The sequence below is a fragment of the Molothrus ater genome, chromosome 2 (assembly GCF_012460135.2).
Source record: "Molothrus ater isolate BHLD 08-10-18 breed brown headed cowbird chromosome 2, BPBGC_Mater_1.1, whole genome shotgun sequence".
NCBI classification, from domain to species: domain Eukaryota; kingdom Metazoa; phylum Chordata; class Aves; order Passeriformes; family Icteridae; genus Molothrus; species Molothrus ater.
Genome location: NC_050479.2, coordinates 11,057,587 through 11,081,043, shown reverse-complemented (window position 1 = coordinate 11,081,043; position 23,457 = coordinate 11,057,587). Strand labels below are relative to the sequence as shown.

At 36.0% G+C, this 23,457-nt stretch overlaps 1 protein-coding gene across 4 annotated transcripts in view; it reads right to left on the bottom strand.

Moving 5' to 3' along the window:
- Positions 1 to 23,457, bottom strand: part of DMD (dystrophin) — a 1,044,614-nt gene that overhangs the window by 285,010 nt on the left and 736,147 nt on the right. For all 4 annotated transcript variants that reach the window (XM_054518613.1, XM_036378966.2, XM_036378958.2 and 1 more), the window contains one exon: positions 5,388 to 5,505. In XM_054518613.1, coding sequence (XP_054374588.1) covers positions 5,388 to 5,505 — 118 coding nt within the window. The remainder of the gene's footprint in view (positions 1 to 5,387; positions 5,506 to 23,457) is intronic.

Below are 23,457 nucleotides of genomic sequence, written 5' to 3'. Positions count from 1 at the left end.
ATCACCCATTCTTAAAGGGCAACTCTCCAGTGTTCCAAAATAACTTCCTACTCCTTCTTAAGATGTCCCATGACTTTCTTACAGGTCCTACAGCAGCAAACACGAACCAAAGAACAGATTTCAAACTCTATATGCTACTCAGAATAATTCCACCCTTTTCAGAGCTCTGGTTTTATCTTGTTATTGACATTTTGTTAAAAAAACCAACTGTTTCTCCCTTGTTTTGTTTCTATGGCATAAAGTTCTCGTGGGAAAAACAAGTTGTCAGCTTTAAACTGGTACATCAGGATGATTAATAAGCTGCATGTATATGACATAGGAAATTCAAATTCTTGAAATGTTCTTCAAATATTCTTCAAATATGTGGAATTCAGAGAACATACAACTGGGGTTTATTCAGTAATTCAGCTTAAAAATATCAACAAGATAACTGGAAAACTGTATACAAATACAGTTTTCTCTTACACTTTTCTTTTTTGGTCTTGGCAGCTAGGAGGTTTACTACTGGATGGCAAATCCCAGATTGTATGAATTTGTTTTTTCAAGGGGTAAACTCATTTGTATTCAATAGCTCTAAGAGAAAATCACATGGATGGAAGTACAGTGGAAATGGCTATTTTATTAAGATGTAGAGAACAACAGTGCAGTTGTAATTCACTGTGGAATTTCTATATATTTTGTTGTGGAAGTGATGACAAGTTGATGATTTTGCCATAAAACTGTCAAATACAGCAAACTACTAAATAAAGGCATTTTTATGTTGTGACAAAGAGAAATTCAGACTCTTTCCAGTTTAGCTCAAATGCAGCTCTCCTAACAACCAATTATAGCATATAGGTTTTCTTCAAAAATATGAAAACCAACCAACAACAAAAAAACAACCACAAACAAACAAACAAACCACAAAAACAAAATACCTCTTCTAAAGGCATTGTCTATAAATTATTCATATACTTCTGATCTTGTTTTCTAAAATGGTAAAAAAAAATTAAAAGGAACCATTTTGTCCCAAAGTATAATTCTTTATCAAAATAGTCTTCATTGTAATGTTTGTATTTATTGCTATTATTTACAAATTTAATGTAATAAGAATTAATTAACCTCTCAAGTGATATTTTGAGAGTACAATAAATTTCACAAAATTGCTAAAAAAAAATGTTTTACTTTGGTTTATAATCTTGAAAGGAGATTGCTTTGCTACTAAGGGAATATTTCTTCATACTGCTTTATAAATATGAATTTCCTTACCTCCTCAATCACATACACAGCCAGTAAAAATTGCAAAATTGGGATGTAAATTACTAGCAAATTAAAACCACAGAAGGTTTATGCACTGTTACCTCTTGCACATGTGTGAACACAGCAGCAGGAAGGCCTGCTATTTAAAATTTCTTATATTTCCAGAATCTAGCAAGATTTAACAGAGTCTTTTTAATTGCTTTGGTATTTCTGATTGTAAGAGTGTAAATTTGTTATCTCCCAGTGTTTCTATATTGACTTCTTACCAACTTTATGTATTCATACATAAGGACGGATGGAAAATAAGGAATTTTCAAAGTTTAATAACTTTTTAAAATTGAAAATTACTTATAAACCCATTCATTTTAAAGAAGCAACATTTTCAGCAGCAGTAAAGCAAAGAGTTTTGGAGCTGTGATGCATTATAGAGAGAAAAAATGTGATTGTACAGCATATGGTTCTGTTAGAACAGAATGCTTCTGCACTAAAAGAGCAGAGAGGTATGCGGCTTTTTCCCACAACTCTTCCTCAAGACTGAATGTAATTATTATTCTTACATATTCTTGAGTGTGTAAGTTGTAAACAAACTATGATTTAAATAGAATACACAGAGATTTAAATAAAACATTATGTAAACATAACACAAGCTTTACTTTATAGAGCCAAGGTATTTGCATGTAGAATAGATCCAGCAGTTTCATGCAGATAATGAAGGGTGGAGAAAAAAAGTTCAAAGGAAATAATTCATTTGTAAGAGCTTATCTTTCACTACCGTTTTTACTTCATAAGAAAGACTGAATCTATGCAATACTATGACAACTCTCTTGAAAATAATCTCATGATTAGAGACTTCTTTTGCAAATTAACAAACATCTTTTGACTTTTTAAAATTTTGTATAACATCTTTACCTTGTTTTTTTTTTTTATAAATACTTTAAAAAGGAAATAAGGTTTCTAAATATATTTCCAAGTTGAACTTTAATAAACATAACATACGTATTTCTTCAAGAAGTGTTAGCAATGTTAGCACAGAAGCCAGAGCCTTCAGGGTTTATTTTCAATTGATGACACACCAACCCATCCTGTGATGAAGAATGCAGCTAACTCTAGTCTTGTAGAGTACCTGAGTCTAATTTAGTATTTACAATATATCCCTTCAGTGATATTGGCCAGGTGATTGAACAACCTCTTCATACAAATTAGCTCGTCTCATCTTTTTGTTTCCCAAAGTGTGAGATGCTGTGCTTCAGCCCAGGGCGTGCACTGGATAAAGTCAAGTCTATCAGCTCCTACATGAAGACCAGGGCATTGCAGCCCATCACCCCCTTTCCTTCCTGATGGGATCTGATACTTTTGGCCCCTGGGAGTGAGACATTACAGAATGGTGAGGGTGGTACACAGCTGCTGCAGGGGAGCACCAATGTGTCAATACACAGGTCATGAAACAGAATAGATTAAATGTGTACTCATAGCTGCTGAAACATAACCATGGTAACCTATTTGTATTTATATTTGTATTGATATTTGTATTTATGAGGAGGAAGAAAAACTCAGGAAATAGGAGAAAGTCTGTGGATGAAGTAGAAAGAGAGGACTTGCAGCAGGACCCTGGTGCAAGGCACAGATATGAGGGAGTGGACACTCCCTATGGCTTTGAGGAGCACACAAACCTTAGAAAGTGGAGCAGATTCTCCAATACAGGGTTCAGTTCTGGCTGTGAACAAGATTCCCAGGAATGCACTTGGGGACAAGACACTGCGTGCAGCAGGCTGAACTCAGTTAGTGCTGGAGGACAAGGCAAAACACCTGCAGCAGCTGAGAGCACTGCAGAGGGCAGGAGTGCAGTAGGTGAGAGCACACAGCTGGAGACACCCAGCTGGGTTGGGAATAAGGTGCTCCCTATTTCAGGACAGGATAGCACTGTGAAGGGTAACTACAGAGGTAGCTGCAGTCAGAACAAGTGGATCCTGTCTATACAGGTATTCAGCAGGCCTAATTCAAACCAAATAGAGCAATCTCCATCCTCTTCATATGGCACACAAGGAGAAAAAAATCAAGCAATTAAAAATATAAAAATTACTGTTGTTCTTTAGAAGAGATGAGAGTATGTAATTTGTGGCAAATATTCTGAAATACCTTGCCTGCCACATTGTAAAATCCTAGCATCTTTGTGTCCCCAGAAGTATCATGATCTCCTTAATATCCAAAAGCAATAAATACCCCCTAAGTAGTGTTTAGTATTACTAGAATTGTCCGGATATAAACTAAATAAACATGAAAAATCTTCATGTATCTAGTCTGCTGCCTCAGAAAACTGGAACAAAAATGGCTCTGATCATACTCCAAGGTGTGCTTGATAGGATATAAAGGGACATGACCTGCATCTACTGCATCTTAAGTTGTACTTTTGTAGACAAGGATATTGACAACTTCAGCACAGGAAATTAATTCCTAAATCACAGTAAAACTAATTTTTGGTACTTAAAGTTCAAAAATAATGGATATTTTTTGGAATTCTTATAGAAAAGAACTAAGAAATCATCATGTAAAATGTATTTACTGCACTACTAGCCACTGACACAATCTGTAGTATGGTTGAGCTATGATATACTCCTTCAAGATTTACAGTCTGATAGCTGCTCTAGTTTGCTGCATGAAAAAGAAGCATTTAATCTCTCTTAACTGGCAACTTCACTTAAAGTGAAGTGCAGTTTTCCAACAGAACAAAATTCAGTCATGCATACAATTCACATGAGGATATATAGGAATTAATCTTGGATTTTTTTGAAGCCTGCAATTCCTAACTTCAGAAGACTTGTTTCACAATTAAAAATTCAAACATGCTACAAAATACTTATGGGAGTACTGCATGTGTTGGTTTTGAATAAGCACTGTAAAGCTAAAGTATATGTACACAATTCATGTGAGAATTCAAAAGAGTAGGTGATTCTAAAATTAATTTACATGTCCACCAGGAGCAGGTTCTTATGTAGTATACAAGCACTATCCCTTTTTTCTCAAAATTTTAATCATGAAGCTTCTCCTTTTCTATGTAGCATATTTCAATAGCAGTTTAAGAATGTTATTGCTCATAGGATATACTCCAAATATCATTTATATGTGTGACTACCAACAATATGGTACAAACATGCATTTTGATTCGAACATAGTATGGAATGTATGTACCTGATGGATTAAAAAAAAAAGAGATAATAATTATATAGATATATTAAGTTTGTAATCATAGGGATAGAAAAATTTAGCCTACATTTACACCCTCAAAGTCATCAGTTGCAGGGAGCAAGCCTTGGTCTCCAGGCCAGGATGTACAGAACAGTTTGCATCTACCTAAAATAAGTTGTCTCTGTCCACATGCAAAGCACTTGGCCGTGGTCTTCTCTAAGCTCCAGAGCAGACCTTGAGGACCATAAAAAATCCATTTTTTCTTAGTTTCTAGCCCTGAGAATTTGAGATAATAACTGAAGATATACAGCAGTCCATCACAAGGGCTGCTTCTATAAAATGACCTTGAGAGTGTGTTTCATCCTATAGTGAGGGGTATAGGACATGCAAGCTTTCAAGGGTGACAACACTATGTCTTCTATAGGCTTCTACTAAAACTTAATCTACTGATTTTTCCACCTTAGGCACAGCTAGTTGGTTAAATTTGGAAAAGGAAAGCAGAACTGAAGGAATAATACAGAGTAATGCAGAGCATCATCAGACTTGTGCGTCAGCTGAGGGGAGATGAAAGAAGAGCCTGCAGCTGTACTACGGGGGATGGAACTGAAAGCTTCTCACAAGCCTGTGGCTATACTCTGTGAATTCTTTCTTTTTTCTCCTTGTGTAAGAATAAATGTAGTTCTTTATTTTTGGTGCTCACATTCTACATTTTGTACGATTTGTCCTTCCACTATGAAGACAAGCAATATGAAGTTGCAGTGAAAAATCTGAAATATGGGATCACTGACTTTCACTGACATTTCTTCTATACACAGTTTGGAAAAGTCATATGAGAACTGTCACCTGTTGGAACTCTCCTTCTCCTGGCAAAGGCATAAAGTATCTGCAGAATGCCATGCTTATCATATAGGACAAAATTTCCCAGATTTGCTGAAATGCCATATGGTAGCAGAATCACTACTTACTGCGGTCAGTAATTATTGTCCGGGCCTCTTGATTGCTTGTCTTGTTTTTAAGATTTTGTGCTGCAGTTATTAGTTCATCCAGCTGGGGACGTCTTTGCTCCAGATCCTGTAGTATTGCCTAGTTGAACACAAATTCAAAAATAAAATAAAGAAAAAAGCACAAAGAGCTTTTGAGAAGACCACATATAGGGACATTTTTGGTGCAAACTTGATTTAAAGCAAGAAGATTGTTTGCTGTTTCAAATAATAAAAAGAATTTGGTCTAGACCTTCTAAATATTGTTGTTATTAATTTAAAAATACCAAGTATAATTTACAATAATAATTTTAAAGAACATGTAAAACTAAATACAAAGTAGCAACCACTCTACATTTTTAACATATCAAATTATGCAGAATAAGTTATTCTCCTCTATAAAACTATATAGAAGGGCACTATTTTTCTATATCATCTTATAATTTACTGTTTATTTTTAAAAAGAAGATATAAGGGTTTACATTCTTGCCAGATTAGGCAGGCTTTTCCTATTAGCTCATGAATTCTAATAAATTATTTTTTAGTATTTCATGACTGTTTAATTGTTATTTATTGGTTAAAAGCCATTGTAAGACTGTTAAAGTCACTTTTTTCTGTCCTCAGTCTTTACCTACCTGAAAAATAATTAACACTCACAATAATGTATATGCTACTCAAACCAATATATAAAGCCCAGACAATCTGACTAGATAGTAAGAAGTGGATTTAAAGTTTCTCATGGGGAAAAATATGAGCTTTGTGGTATTTAAAAGGCAATAAAAACTAAAATACAATAGCTTTGGATAAAATGAAAATGAAAACTCAAGGAAAATAAGGCATATAAGACTTATGCACATATTTAACTTATTTCAAAGGATTAGGGAAGAGCTAACAAGGAATCAGTGCAATCATTTCTCGATCAGAAGCATCCAAGTATGTCTTTAGAAGACTGACCAAATTCAGACACTTCAGCTACCTATTGTGGAGTTTCCAGAAAATATACTCATTAGATTTCCCTGTCTTAGGAGTTAAAAGTAGCAATACTTATTACATAACTAGAAACTATAAATTTTATTCTACATACAACTTTGAGTCATCAGAACAGTGCAGTGTGCCATCAGACAATCAGTAGGTACACTTTAACAGATATCAAGTTGGCAGCAAAGGCCAGAGAAGGATTTCTATTTTTGAGGCCAGTTACAGAGTCACTGGTTAGATAATCTGTTAGCATTCTCACCTGCCTGTTGATAAAGTGTCTGGAGTATTTTACTGTCTTAAAAGTCTCCTCTCCTTAAAATGTTTTTGTTCTAAATAATCATAGTTGACTTTAAAAAGCTGTTATGCACTGACTGTTCTGGATAGAAAAGACCTGTGAGTCTGATCTTAAATTTGACCCTCCAATTTCAGACTACCATTCATAATTTCCACCAAGTTGAAGGTTACAAATAAAGACCTAATACCATTTTCTGTTTAATGATATTAACAAAAGGGCAGAAGAATATAGCTTTCAGTAACTACAGCATGTACTATAAAAAGCAAACCAAAAGCTCCACAGAGTTTCATTTTGTTCAGTTACAAACTCTTTGGGAAAAAAAGGGTAGTTTTCAAGACACACATCTAGCTACAGCCTGTGAAATTCTTGCTTTTAACTTCTGTATCAGGTCTTTGAATATCTATTATAACTGGCTTTCTAAAGTCATACCCAAAAGCTTGGATGGTATTTTTTCACTTGTATACTGATTGAATTGCAGAGACATGCAGTTAAAACAGCAGCTTGCATAATTAAGCAAAGAAGAAATTTCTAATTAGAAGTCTCTCCTCAGTAAGAGAAATAAAATCTACTGATGCCATTACTATCTCTAGATATTTATGTGCCTTCCAAACTCCATTTTATAAGAAGACAAGTTAATGAGGGACATGAATTTCACAATAGGAAAAGCAGTCCCAGTGCAGTCGAACAGCATCTGTATTGCACATATTGCCAAAATGGACAGTGCAGAAGAACACTGAAACACACACAACAGGCTTAGATAATTCTGTGGCTTCCCTTTCTCTCTCCTTCCCTACCTAGAAATGTTTACAAGAGGAAAAGAAAATTAAATCATTCTAAGGTCTTATGCCAAGAGTGACTCTCTTCCCTAAAGTTTCCTAAATATAATTTTATACCGGACTACACAAACAGAGCGATTTATCTGATCCAGCCTGAGTCTCCAACTAGACTTTAAATGCTGTGGTTTTACCACTACTAAAGAAAGCTGCTGTTATATGTTTCATATAGTAAGAAATGAAGCACTAGGTAAGGACAGCTCAGAAAGGATTTGCTCAGTACCAAAATGAGGAAATGGAGCTGATCTGTGCCCAAGGGCTCACAGAAGGATTTACCCCCAAGACACATCTGCAATTCCTGAACTGGACATTCAGGAAAACCAGAAATGCCTCTTTAAAGTGAGTCTTCTAGTCCTGCTGTTCCCTTGGGGATATAAAAATCTCCTCCTTGTATGGATTATGTGGACAGCCTTCCCTCTGCGATTTCATGTGAATAAAATTATTTTCTTTTGGATGCACAGGAGTGCATTTTTAAAAGTTCAAGAAGGACACTCTTAAACTCTTAAAACTATATACAGATCTGAATATTCTTAGACCTTTTATAAGACAATTATACATAATTATAAAACAGAGTTTTTTTCTTACTCTTACAAAAATCAGGATTTCTCAAATAAATATATTTTTCCTTGGTTTAATTCAAAGTGTCTGAGAACTTTACCCAAGCAATGTCATATTTTATTCAGTAGAATTTTACCAATTACAATTACAAAATTGTTACAATGTTTATTGGTCTAGTTTTACCAGTTTGTACAATCTAAAAGATTTTGCAAATACATGTGCATTCATATATATATATGCACTATATATAGTGCATATATATATATATATGAATGCACATGTATTTGCACATGCATACATAGTGCATATATGAAACCACAGTGGAAACCTGGATAAAAGTAGCTACTAAAACACATAATTTCCAATTCTTCCTGTGATCCTGTAGCATGAAAATAAATAACAACACTTGAGCTCCACTTCAAGTGTTATCATATTCTGTGACTGGATAAACTGATCATGCAAGCTGTTTTTGTGGGTTAATAAAAATACAGCTATTTATGCTAGAAAGAGCAGTGCTTTGAAGAATACAAACTAAAAGATCACTAAGTATGATTTTTGGGAAAAGTTAAAATTGAATAGCTTTAAAGTATTAGCTAGATGATCTAAAACAAATGGACAAAACCCCCAAAAACCAAAATCAGAAGAAATTAATAGCTGGAGAGCATTTTAAAAACTTGTACAAATTCAGCCAAGTATTTAATGTTGTAAAACGATCCTCAACAGAAAACTAAGTGGAAACTATTAGAAGTTACTGCTACAACAGCCATAGGAATAAAAACTCATTAATAGTGGCACCCTGGTGGAGACACAGCAGATGCAACAGACCAGATGCCTCTGATTTGGAATGTCAGCACACGGAAACAAATGTGCTATATAAAAATGGGTAATACAGAAATGAAAGTTATAATTAAACTACTTTCAAAATACATGAAACAGAAATCTATCCAACCCCCATTAGGTCACCAAAAGTACAAGCACAATGACTTAGGAAGTCAGTTAGACTAAAAGTTGTGGGGTTTTTAATAAACAAATTCTTTGCATACTCTACCAACACTTTTCTAGTGCTCTGTAAAGGTACAAAAATGCATTCTCCAGAACATTATGGAACATATTACAATAAAGAAATGTTACTTAATTATAAATGCAACTTCATATGAGTAGGTCAACAGTGAAGGACCACTGACATGCATAGTTGTACAAACACATTTTTAAACCCCGAAAGAGCTTTTCTTTTTCTTCCACATATCTATAAAGGCCAACGCAACGATGCTTGGTGATATCACAGTAATGCATGATAATGAGTAAGGAGATACAGTCATGCAACCTACCTAGAGTTAGAAAGTGATGCTATTCACTTTTAACAATCTTTCCACATTTGCGGATGGCAGCTGCTCAAAAGAAAAATCCAATTTTCAGGTTCCTAACTTTTATGATTTTCTTACACAAAATGGGTGTTGAGGTATGGAACAAATTGTTCAAGTCAGCAACTGAAATAACTTGCATAAAAATTGCTAAAAAATAAACTGACAAACTGAAACAGGTGAAGAGTGACAAATTCTTGATGGGACTTCAAGGTTTGAGACCGAGAATTAAAATATTTTCTGGCTTTATAATATACAGCCTGCATATTTGACACTCTGGGCATGCTAGTTTCTATATATAACAGGATCTTTAAATCTATCCAGTCTATTTTTTTTTCTTTTTTTCTTGACTTTATGGCAAGTGCTATCAAAGTGAAGTAGCTGAATTACAGGATGGTACCAAGACTTAGTAATTGACTAATTGTCTACTAGTGCTCATTAGGGGTGTTCACTCTTTAGTATCTGAAGAAATCTTTCCCACACAAAGCGAGGACTTTCCATCTCCCTTTGCTGAACTCAAACATATCAACAAGAGTTAAGGTTGCTGCTTACATGTTTCCAGTCAAATATAGCTTGTTATCTACTTTATACTAAGTATAGGAACGTTAATGGTGAGTGAGCCAAAAAATTATATTTGGGCAAATTAGCAATTTGGATTTTTGCTCTTCCATGTTAAAAGCAATCTGGAAGCACTTTTTATCAGTAAAAGCCCATGGCTGAAGACTTAGACTCCACAACTGTTTGGGATGATTTGTTTTGGCCCACTCCCAACCTTGTTTAATGAAACAAACCAGTGAACCACAAGAGCAAAAATGGATGATTAATGCAATGTGAGAATGTAAGGGAAAAGGAAGATATATTTCTTATCCTGTGAAGCTATTTGCTCCTCTGAACTAACTCACCATGATATCCTCAGAAAAAGCATAATTCCATTAATTAGTTGTTAGGAAAATTATTTGCTCATCTTTTGGAAAAACTTTAGAATCTAAAACTTAAATTTAAACAAAAAATGCACTGATAACTTTGAAAATGTATAGTCAAGACAACTTTTACTTAAAACAACTAAATTTCTTGTGGCTGATTTGTTCTCTAAATAAAATGTGTTATATACACACACCTAGAAAGAGAGAAAGCTTTGGAAAAAACTTGCTAACAATTTCAGAAAATGAAGATATGTAACACCTACAATTCATTTACATAATAAAATTGGCTTTGTTAAGATATTCCTCCCAAACACAATTTGAATTTGTTTTCTTGTCACTAAGCAGGAAGAGAATACGAGTGAAAATGGTCATTTACATACTCTCTATATTTAAACATAAAATTATGAAACAATAAAAGCAATATAATGCAGAGGAGTTTTCTCTTTTGAAACAACTTTTCTTTTGACTATTAACTGTTTTCTGTTTTCCCTTTAAAGCATGCACAGTTTTAGGAAAATACAAGGATCCAGAGCAACTATTTAGCAATGCTGATGGCTGATTGGTGCCTGCCAGTGAAATCAGAACTTTAACAGACGACACACTATGAGTTTGATATTTCCCGAGAGCTTTATGCAGTCCAAGTTTTCCTAAGCAAGTACTTTTATGTCCACTTAGGGCCACCTCAAGAACTGCCTCAGCAGCTCTCATAGCTGTCTGAGGGAATGTATCAGCTCCACCAGTGACAGCTTATCAGCTGCTGCATGAGATGCATGAAAAAGCATCCCAGAACGTTTTGTGAGGTTTTTTTGTGACATTCACTCATTCAGTTATGTTGGCGGCATTGTGAATGTTCCTTTACAACTTAGGAAGCCCCGTTCATTCCAGGAGGTTATGAAAGCAAGGTGTGCAACATGCTGTTGATGCACACTAATCAAACCAAACAGAACAGGAATAATTAATTTGAGTCTCCTCGTGTTGACCATAAAGGATGGTGATGGTAAGCTAAGATGATGGAAAAAGGTAAGGTGATGATGGTGGTGGGAGCTGGAAAAACTCTCTCCCTCTCACCCTGCTCCCCATTTATTTGTCTGTAGGAAAGGGCTTTGGAAGCACATCAAGAGGATCAAATCATCAGCAGCTTGCTCATTATAACTGAGATAACTGAGATGCCTTGATGGACTGCACTGGAGTCCATCCAGCATACAGGATGGAGAAGATGGAGAGGAGACCAGAAAAAGATTACAGTGTAACATGGCTTGTGAATGAATCATTCTGCAATAAAAGGAATTTGCTGTATTGTAGCTATTGCCAGGGAAAAAAAAAGAATAAAGCTAGAGATGTATCTGTAACAAGTAGAACAACATTTAAAGATTTGGGTGTTTGGCTATAATGAGATCCATTCCACTAGAATGCAGTGATAATTCACATGTAAGAACTGAAGACTGAAACAGGATTAAAGCCCTAACAGTAAAACTGATGTACGTGAACTGTGTGTGGAATTACAGCCTCTTGACCCCAAACTATGTGGCCATCGAATATTACTTTTTCTGCAGTAAAGTATTAGCATTTAAACAACCAGGCAAAACTATTCCAGGGTATCTGATGTCCTTTCATCCCACTAAATAACTTAATGGATGAGAACTGGTGTTAGGAGCTGCAGAGCTTCCCCAGTTTCTGTTTCAGTCAGCAGAACTGAAATCTCTCAGTGCACAGCTGCCATTTGTGGAATGTGAATTTGCAAAATTTACTACTCTTTCTTTTTTATAACTAACGGTTTTTCAAATTAAGGGCCTTTCCAATGCACTTAAAAATGTGAATTACCAAGGACACTGAGGGCAGATGCTCTGTTTTTCAAGGCTTAAGCTTTAGTCTTTTCTGTAGAGGCTTTTTTTTTTTTGGATTATATACTTATCAGTTTGTCACATTTTTAGACAAAAGTAAAATAGTATTGAGTAGACACAATTTTATGCTATGAAGATAAGAAACAAACAGATATTTTTTGCTGTTTTTTTTTTTTAATTTAAGAAAATAACTAACATTTTATGGACAAGGAAAACTAATATCTTGACTAAAGATGCTCTACAAATTCTCCAATTTTATGCTTCAAAAAAACTCCCACAGAATGACTTCATCACTTCATCAGTTTCTACTGGATCTTCTGGAAATTTTTGGTTACTTTTATTGGAAGGCTTCTTCAGTAATAGCAAGTGAATAATAATTAAGGAGAGTAAATGTATTGGCACAGCATAAGTTGACAGGTGAGTTTTTCTTTAGGACCTTAGGAAACTAGATACTTTTCTCAAGAAAAGTATGAAATGAAGAAGAAGGATTTATTCTGGTTTGTTTGGCTTTGCTTTTGAAAAAGAAAACAAAACTGTTACACAATTTTTTCTTATAGTGAACTTAATATTATTTAGCTCTGTGTGTGTAGGTAGGGGGCAGGGGAAAGGAAAGGTGTTTCTAATTTACTCTATCTGATAAGAAATGTTGGAACAATTCTGAAATAGCTTTAGCCTAACTCTAGTAAGGTGGATCTTTATTCACATCTTATTCATATCTCATTGTCATACCAAAAGATGAAGTTACAAGCCTAATTTTGTTACTTAAACCTTTCTGGTATATTTTGACAGGTTTTGCTCTAAGAACTACACTTTATTTTTGTCTCTATGTCTATTGGTTTTTTTGGTTGCACTTGTTTCTTTGATTTACTTCTAGTTTTTATTCCTCCACGTTTCTGTTGCTATGTACTTAATTGCAGTCAACAATAATACAGAAGGTAAAGGTGGAAACCTGAAAAATTCTGATGTTCATATTTTGTTGACAGCAAAGGAAGGAAGGAAATGTAAATATGGCTCCCTCAGCCTTTCCTCATCAGAGGGATGCTCCAGACCCTCATCTTTCTTGCCCTCCCCCTTTACCCACTCCAGAATCTCCAGGTCTCTCTTGTCCTGAGGAGCCCAGAACTGGATCCATCACTGCAGACGCACTCATCTCACTGGGGCTCAGTGGAGGGGCAGGATCAGCTCCCTGACCTGCTGGCACTGCTGTCCTAAGGCACCCCAGGCTACCCTTGGCCTTCCTGGCCACAGGGGCACACACTGAGAGCAGCTGTGTCACTGATGCCTTCTCCTCTGGAAAATATATAAGGGACCAAGAATTGGCAGCACCTCTCCTTCCTGCATTTCCAGTGAATATCGTTGGGAAGGCTGGTGGAGAACACCTGTCAGATTAAAGCACATATTCACAAGAGGCAGGTGAAGGAGGTTACTGCCAAGATGGGTCCTGGATTTTATATTTCTGCAGAGTAGGTTGGAAGGGCTTCCATTCACAGGCAAAAGCCAAAGCAGAGGAGCACAGCAAACAGCACTGTTGTAGAGGTGAGCAGCAGCACAGCTGGGCACGAGTGTCAAGGCTGTGCTGCACCTATTTTATGCAATTATGCCTCATTTTAGACTTTTCTGTCATTTTATGGTTCTGCCCTTGGTTAATATATCTTGCTGCAGAGAGTTAATTTGCTCATGCTAAAAGCTACTGAAGATAGTTTCCTGATAATACAATAATTATTAGCTATGGAAACAGTAGCATTGAAAAGGTATATTGGCTGGAAATTGAAGACAATACTGTTTAAACAGAAAAAATGCAAATTCTCAGTAGCCAATATGTTTAAATACAGAGCAAATCACTAAAGAATATAAGAGACTATTAACAGAACTTTTAATTTATTTTTTTTAATAGACACAGTTTGGAAGAGTAAGAAGATGAATCTCTATGTAAAATCCCATGGACTGGTTTCACATATAGTATTTGAACATACTTGCCCTTTCTGACCTTGAAATCAACGATTCAAAATTGAACTCCCCTTTAATATCAGTTTCTCTGAGATGAATTTTCAACATTGGTTTCCTCAAATCAGTATCAGTCCTACTTGGACCCCCTTCCTCACACAGATATAATTTAAATATATTTAAGCGATTTCTGACTGAGAGCAGTGTTTAAGCATAAAGTTAAGCAAAATACTGGAGGTATTTCTTGTTCAGACAAGAACTCTTACTATGAACAGTTAATGTATTTCATCTGTAAACATTGCTTGGGGCATAAGGTACACACACTGATTAGGAGCTTGCAGAGGAGCCACACAATGCTACTCAGTGGAAGAAAAATTAGCATTTTTCTTTTTCAGAAAATACAGTTTTATTATCTGAATTACAGTTTCAGGAATGAATCTGATATAAACACAAAAGAAAGAATCACTGATAAAGCAGATTGACACTACAATAATAAAAGTAGGAAAGAACAATTTGCCTTTTATGTTGATTCATGTATACATACATGGCAATACGCAAGCAGGAATAGATATGGAATTTACAGGGGGCCTTTGTAATAACAAAGATGGAATCAAATGAATTAAATTCCAAAATTAAGAACCTTCCTCTGATTTCTATTCTGTAACTGAGGAGTAACTGAGGAGGGGCAATAAGCTTGAGTATCACAATCTGGTCAAAACAGAAGAGGATTTCTTGAGATAATATTAAAACACACTTATAAATATAATAAATGTTCCTGACAATATTAAAGGTCAAAATGAAAATATTCTTCTCTCTTATCTTTGTTTGGAAAAATTGACATTTTTTCCACAAACAAGATTATCTGTGCATTGGAAACTATTGTTTTATTGTTTTATGGCTGCAATTCCCTTGCTTTAGAGGAAGAGAACTTGTTTTTTAGCCACTCAAATTTTTCCTGGGATACTGGAATGAAAATAGGTATAAAACTGTATCTTGCAGTGTATTTTTATTTACACTTAGTTCCTGTTATGCTTGTAAAATATAAACATTTTATAGACAAGGTATTTCTACAGTTCCAGAAAGAAATAAAGTTGCCAGGCTTTTGATAGACAGCTCTCATGTTCTTGTTCTCCCATGTACTACAAAAGATGAGCCTCAGTTTAACAACAAACTGTACTGCACACTGCTTTGTGTAAAAAATTCTGACCACATTCACGAATTCACTATTTGCAGTTCCATAATGGTGTCAGTCAGGCTGGAAAATAACTGAAGATGGAATGACTGTACATCATCCATCTTTCTGGTGCTGCTTTTCAACAGGAGAGGCTTTTTTGTTGTTTTAAATTCACAGACCTCAATTCCTAAACCCAAGGGCTTATGGCACTGGCTGCTAACAATTCACTGGTAAAAAGTGGTCCTCAACTTGATTTTCAGGTTTACACTGAGCAGTAATTTTCCAATGCCAATAAGGTGTTTTTTCACATTAGTAGCACTGACAGATAATTTGACACGAAGTACAGTACAGAGAAACATATAAAATCCTGGAATAATAATTTTCAAGTTTAACATACCTGACAACGTGGCCTTACCTGATATCTGATATTTTCACTTTTTACACACTAAATTAGGAAGGTACAAGAAAATGCCATCCCATATAGAGGATTATGCGAGGATTGATGCAGTCAGTTCTCCAGGGGGGAGAACCCAAATTAACTGGGAGGCTGTTATGATGCATCTGGACCCTGTCTCCTGCTCTCCCCCTCCCTGTTACCATAACAAAGTCAGTTACTGAAAGGCCATATTGGGAGGTGGAAACAAGAGCTCTCAAATGTGTTATATTTTAAAAAATTAATGATTTGTATCTCCCTATGGAAATGCTAGATTGTGACAAGCAGTTTTTCAAGAGCTGAATCCTGGAAGGACTCCAGACTGAGGTCACTGGTTTTTTACAAATAGCAGCCTGCAAAACTGGGAGCTATTTTACAGTCTATGGAACTGAAAAATGTATCTATCTTGGCAATTTTTTCTTATTCAACTTTTTGACCTTATTCCTTCTTTTCTCTTCAAAATTATCACATATACATATGCAGACACATTTCTTTCCAGGGACTTTTTCCACCAGACAGTAAGAGTTATTTTTTTAGTGAGAACTACATTTGAAAGCAATTTTTTTTGTCAGCTATTAATTATTAACAAAAGAAAACTGATTTTAGGAATCAACCATTTCTTTTGCTTCTACTTTATCCCTCCAAAGTATCCTTCTAAATACCTACATTCCAAGCACTAGAAAATACAAAGATGTAAATTGTAGCCACATCCAAGGGATTTGCAGAACTCTCTAGAAACATGAGCTGAAACAGGAATAAGCAACTTCACTAAGAAACTAAAGAGAAATATTACGCATAAGACTGAACAGATGCCATTATCCTGTGGTGCTGATGAACCAGCTAAAAGCAACATCAGTTTATTTATCCCTGACAGCATAATATATTCTGGCTAAAAACAAAACAAACCCAACAAGTTTAAGGGATGTGCTTTAGCATGTCCTTGTACTCTGTATCAGCTCTTTCCTCAGAAAGGGTCTCAAGGGCTCTGGAGGTGCCACTGGCTGCCCATTTCTAGTGGCAATGATGCCACCATGCCAGCTTATCCCCATGTCCTTCCTTTTGCTCTCAGCCTCTGCCTCATGCCAGGAAAGGTCAGAGGACAGGTGTGACAGGGACACAGCTCTGAGAAAAGGGAACAGAAGCAAGCTGCCAGTGGAAATGCGAAAGGGCTGGGCTGCCTTACTGAAGATGGGCAGGGGAGGAATGGAGGATGGCAGTAGGTTACAGATACCTGGAGTTACACATTGTCATTTTAAATAAGGTGATATTGAGAGTGAATGCCAAAGAAATGTAACACCAATAGGAGAGGTGTAGGACATTAAAAATGTAGTAATAGAGATGATGTGTGGTCAAAAATTTTAATAATTTTTTTTCTAAACAGATTCCTAACAGTGGAAAAGCTGCTGTGATATTTTCTTAGTCAGTAGCCTTAGGTGTAGATTACTATGTACAAAAAGATGTTTTAACTTTGAATATAACCCCTATGTTTCTTTAAAACGAAACAAAAATAACCCAAAGTCAAATGTAGTTCTGAAAAACTGCGAAGACTGTAATATCTTTTAAAAATTTAGTTTTCTTTCAGACTTTAAGTACTCACTGCTGCAGATGTGCAGGCATTAAGAGATAACAAATAATTATAACAGATTCACCATGTACGCCAAGGTTGTTCTCTGGAGGGTTGGTGGTTTATATTTTCTAATGTCACCATAGATCAAAGGAAAATGTTTCACTGTCTTCCACAGTGTAAGACATTGCATATGGAAATCAGATCATACAAGTTACTGTCATGGAGGAATGTTCTCTACCATAAACAACTAAAGTCATGTAAGAGCTGCATTAGGAGAGTTTTTTTAGCACACAATTGCTGAGAATTTCTGGCTGAGGGCATGCTTATTGAATTAACTCCAAATCAAATCTCTGTCCACAGATTAAGAATCCCTTAAACCCCAAAAAGCCACGAAGCATGAGCATACTCATTACTCATACTGAACAAAAAAAAAAAGAGTAAAAAAAAAAAAGAAAAAAAAAAAAAGAGTAGCAACTTCAGCACAACATCATTAGCCCAAGACTTTGGGTACCCAGCTCCAGGGTACTACTGAAAATAGACACACATCATACATTCCCTGGGAGAGTGAACAGTAGTTTCTGGACAGCTGTACCCACCCTGCTTCCTGAATCATTCACCTCTCACCTTAGGAAGGTGAATGCTTCAGGCTGAGCACAAGCTCGCTATGTGAAGGCAGGTGTAGGAAGGGTGGGAACAGCAGGGTAGAGGCCTGAGATAGAGGGGCTGGAGGGACAGGAAAAGCAGGGATATGAAAGAGAGGAGCCAAGTGATGTTTGAGGCACACATTCCAGAGAGGCAGTCAATCCTCAGTCACCTATGGGTGAATAAACCCCAGTTCTGGGCTACACACAAGACAGGAAAGAAGCTGTACAGCAGATCCAGTAAAGAACTACCTTAGGCCAGATAGCCTTAAGTAAGGCACACAGAGCATGGTGTGAACACAGCTATGTGATTTCTGGGGCCAGCTCAGCACTACAGAGCCTTTCAGGAGTACTCTGAGTTAATGAGATCTGATGAGTCTCACCTGGCTGAATACAAGACCACTTACCTGCATCTGCTCTCCAGCTTTATCTCATTTAAAACAGCTGCAGTGAGCCAGTCTGTGATGGAGACACACCCACAATATTGCAGTACTACAACATCTGTGTGTGTATGTGTGTGCACAGGAGAGAAGGAGGTCAGAGTCAAACCTCCATTGCTGTATATTCCATGTAATTTTCTTCGAAAAAGCACAGTGGGTTTGGAAAAACTTCATGGAGCAGCCTGAGGACATCTGCACTAACTGACCATAGTTTAATCTTGCATGTATTTCCTACCATTCTTGTTGGAATATTTTCAGATATTTGTTCACTATTTCAACCTCAAAGTCACTGCTTAGTTAGGCTGTTGTTCAGAATTTGCTGTTACCAATCCTTCTAACTACCTGATAATTTATTTTGATGGTGGTCTTCATTATATCTTCTACCAAGAAAGGAATATGTGCACCTAAAATGTAGATATGTATGTGTACATGCTTACACAGATGTATATATACAAGCAATATAGAACAATAGCCAATATTTGGATAAGGACTACAACCATCACAGAGTCTAAACATATTTTTTTACTATTATCCACAGTGTTTGTTATCCCCTTATGGAAACAAGAGTTTCAAATCTATAGCTCATTTCTCTTCTGTAATGTTATACAAGATGTAGATTATTCTTGCAGATGCCATAAAGTCGGTAAACTTCCTTTGCTTCAATATTTTTACCCAAACAGAATAAAGCAGTCACTGAAACTTTTGAAGTGAGTCTCAAAAAAGGTTTGTTCTAGCACTAATACTTATGTTAACAGCTTCAGGGCAGAAGGTCTCTGTGTGAAAGACAATAAACAAACACTGCTAACTTTGTTATTGGTGTGACATCGTTCTTATCTAACTCAATATGAATTCTGATGTGACAGCTCATGAATTTCAGCTATAATACTCAGGAACTGGCTCAAGAAACCTTGTGGATATTAGTAGTTATATTTAAGGGCCAGCAATGCATGAATATACCTCTCTTTTGAAAGAGGCTTAGAAAACTACCCAGGAAATTCTAGGTGAATTATTCCTAGCTCATTTCGAGAACATATGATTAAACAACCTTTGAGAAGGGGAAATAGTAACAAGTAATACAGCAAGCCATTTATCAAGAGTAAAGAATGAGAGGGCAACTGCATTTCTCTTCATCCAGAGCTGTTAGATTTATCAATAGTGAACCATAGGTAGATGTTGTGCCTGATGTCCACAGCAAGGCTTCCAATACTGCCTATGTGATGTTACCACAATCAGAAAATTTGAATGTAAATGGAAATGAAACTGATGGGAAAAAACCCCATAACTTGAATACACTCTATAGGAAGGCAATATCAAGTGAAGCTACGTACAGACTTGTCCTATGTCTGATATTAATCACTAATATTGGTTGATGGAACAGAGCATAGATTTTTTATATTCACAATGATGCAAAAACCAACCAGCAGCAAGAATGTGAGAAGAGGAATTCAATTGAAAGCAATCTCAAAAAAAATCCTGAGAAATCAGTAAATCCAAGGCAGTAAAATAACTAGCTGGGAAACTGGATTAGCATTGGAATGGGCTGCAAATGGCTGGACAGATGGTCACTAATCTAGAAACAAGGGTAGAGATTTTAAGGAGCAGGATTTGTTTAGTCTAGAGAAAATTGAACTGAAGTACCACCCTTCAAGTATATGAGGTTATTGCTGAGAGAGAGTAAACTGTTCTCAATTTTCATGGTGGTCACATAATTGGCTTAAATTGAAGCAGGGGACATTAAGGCTGGAAACAAACATCTTTTGACTGCCAAGGATTGCTAAGTGGTGGGAAAAGAATTCTGCAAAGATACAGAGAACAAAAAATCTTATGGAGCAGGTTAGACAGAAACTGGTCAGAAATTATCTGTCTAGTTGATCCTGCCTGATACAAAAATCTGGACTGCAAAGAATTTCAAATCTCCTTCAAGACCTTTTTAGTATACTTACCATTTGTGGAAAAAAAAGCCAACCACAAAACCAGCACAGAGAATAAACAGAACCCTGGGCTAATTTATAGCCTCATTTCCATAGAACTTTTAATGTTGGTTGGAATAAAAGCATGTTCATCTGCATTTCTTAGAGCTAATACTCTTTTAGTTTTTATTTTGATTACTTGATAACAAGGAAGAAAGACAGAATGGGAAGGATGGGAAACAGTACCTGGAGACTGTCTAAAATGAGACTGCCAATAATAAGAACAATTACTAAATTATTTCTTCCTCAAAGTTATCTCAGATATTAAAATTGGCCTATCTTTTGCATTGCAGTTTCTTTGTAGTGTGATATTTTTTATGGAATGACAGTGCAAAATTGCAGGCTAGCACTTAATTTTCTCTATTTTTAATTCTGTTAAAAATGCTGGCCTCAATTTCTTAGCTAAGACATGAAGGGCTTGTTTTACTTTAGCTGACATATAATTCCTCAGAAGTTTGGTGACAGAATAATAATAAAGTGTGCACTGTAACATACAGATGCAAATAATACAGGAAAGAAAGGCTGTGTTGGTGTTAGAGTCCTATTATATACCAAAAAGTACTTCAAAATAAGACAAGAATAATAACCTAATCTAAAAAACAACCCAGAGATTATATTCCAGGCCTGAAGAATGAGATGGGTCTATAATCAGGAGTGACACAACCTGCCTGTGGGGAGGCAAATCTGAGAGGCTGCAAGGGCAGGAGTTGTGACCTGTGCACAGCTTCAATCCTACAGCTCCAGCACTAAGATTTGAAACTGGTGTCCCACAGCTGCCATAGCTTTTTGTTAGAGAAACTCCTGGGCTTCTTTAAAGTTAAAGTTTTAAAGTTTTAACTTTAAAGTTAAAAAAAAAAAAACTTTATATAAATTTTTTTTTATGAAATCCTTCAGGAACAAGTTTCAGGAAACCTAATGACGTTACATACAATAAAACTTTCACTCCTGAATGTGTATTTCATTTAAAGGCAGAAGACACTGGGCAGGAGTATGCTGCATTATTGTAGTAGAAACTGCTTTAGAACAGAAAAAACCCCGTATTTATTTTCATAGCAGGTACTGACTGTATAGATCTTGCTCAAAGGATGTCATGAGGGCCAAAAGAATCAGCAGTTTCAGAGAGGGATTAGACAACTTCGTTGAACAATAGGCTGGGAAACAGATGCTGCGGGACTCCTGATGTCCCAAATCCAAGAGCTGTGGATGCTGTGGATGGGGCAGTACAAGAATAACATTCAGTAGAAGGCAGCCAGGCTGATACATTCTCCCTGTTCAGCCTGCCCTAATGTCACCACCAGAGACATTTTCCTGGGTTAGACAGAAGAATGATGCTTTGACTCAGTAAAGTATTGTGCCCTCAAGTGTGATAAAACCCTCTTTTAGGCACATTTAAAACCCTCTTTTAGGCACATTTAAAACTATTTGGTCTTGGATTTGTTATAGCTCCATAAAATACAAATTCTGTAACCTAAAATATGGAAATATCTATTGCAAATAGAGAGTTATGTGAGATGCAAAATATTTATTAAGAGCAATGCTGTCCTCATTCAAATTTATGCCAAATCCTATACAAGATTTTTTCTTTTTTTTTTCTTCTAAATTATAGGGAAATCTGTAGTGTTATAAATAAATCTTCTTTTAGTAGTAAACAGGAAGAGTTTGATTTGTTACTATGTTGGCATAATATAATATTTATATTACTAATACATATTTTCTAGCTGCTGCTAAGAAGAGTCTCCAAACACTTGACTTTTAGATAAATCAAGGAATTAAAAAAAAATTGTAAACACAATACATATTAAAATGCTTTCCATTACTGTATCATATTCCAATTATTTAGTCATCAGAAATTTCCACTGAAATGAGAAAGTCTGAAAATGTTGGCAAGATTGAGACAATATGAATGGTTCATCTGAGAATTCCACTGCATCTCCCTTTAGGGAGTAAAAGGGCATAAATTCCCCATGTCTGAAGAGATTGCTCCCAACTACAGCAAGGGGGAAAGGAGACACATCCTGACTCCTTGAACCATGTTGCAGAGCAACACATCAGGCAGAGCAATACAAATCTGCTCCTCACTCAGGCAGTGTGGCTTGGAACTTTACAGCATAGACCAAACCCACTGAATCAAAACCACTGATAATGCACAAGACAAACTTCAAGAATTGTAGATTTCATAAAGCATGTTTCACAGAAGGAATAAGCATGTAACAAGTAAGGAAAGGCTGAAAATAAGTAACTCTTTTCACCTGGCTCTTACACAGACTAGCTTATAATCAACCCTCTCATATATATTTTCCCTAAATATTCAATACTGAATACCTAGTGATGTTTCTTACAAGCAAAATATTACTTTCTTCCTGACCGACTCAAAATAAGATCTCTGTATTGGGAAGGACATGCACATTCTCTTATTAATAGACTTTGTTACTCCTGTTCATCACTCCTGAGCTGTGCAAAGAAGCCATTATCACCAAATTACAGTCTACAAAATGCATGGAATAAAAACTAAGGTGATTTGGATGGAGACAATACAACACATTATATCCACAATGTATGTTGAAAGCTTTATTAAGCAAAGTTGTAGGGAAAGTCACATATCTTCTTCCTCTCTTGGCTGTCACTTTATCTATTTCATATGCTCCATTACCTCTGCACAAGCCCAGGAGGTGTTTGCACGTAATAGCATTTCATTCTTGATTGAATTTACACTGAATGTTGCCTGCCTATTATGCATACATATGATTCTGCATTTTATCACCCCTAAAAACACATTGTGAACCCCATGCAGTAATTTGGGAAACATCCCTTACAACCACATCTTTAAAAAAGGCTATTTTTAGCTCCCACAGATGCAGAGACACTTTATCACATTCAAGAAATCTTTCTGCAAATGTTATTCCTGAAAGGGACATAATTATGATGCATTGTGCATGTTGTCATTTTGAAACTGTGCACCAAAGTAGCCACTGCAAGTAGATTAATGTCAGAACAGATAACAGTCTCCTCTCTGATGGCCAAATGGTCTGGAAGACTGAGATAACCCATCTAACATTTCAGTAGCAGGAAACAAACAATCATTTTTGCTATGATCTGC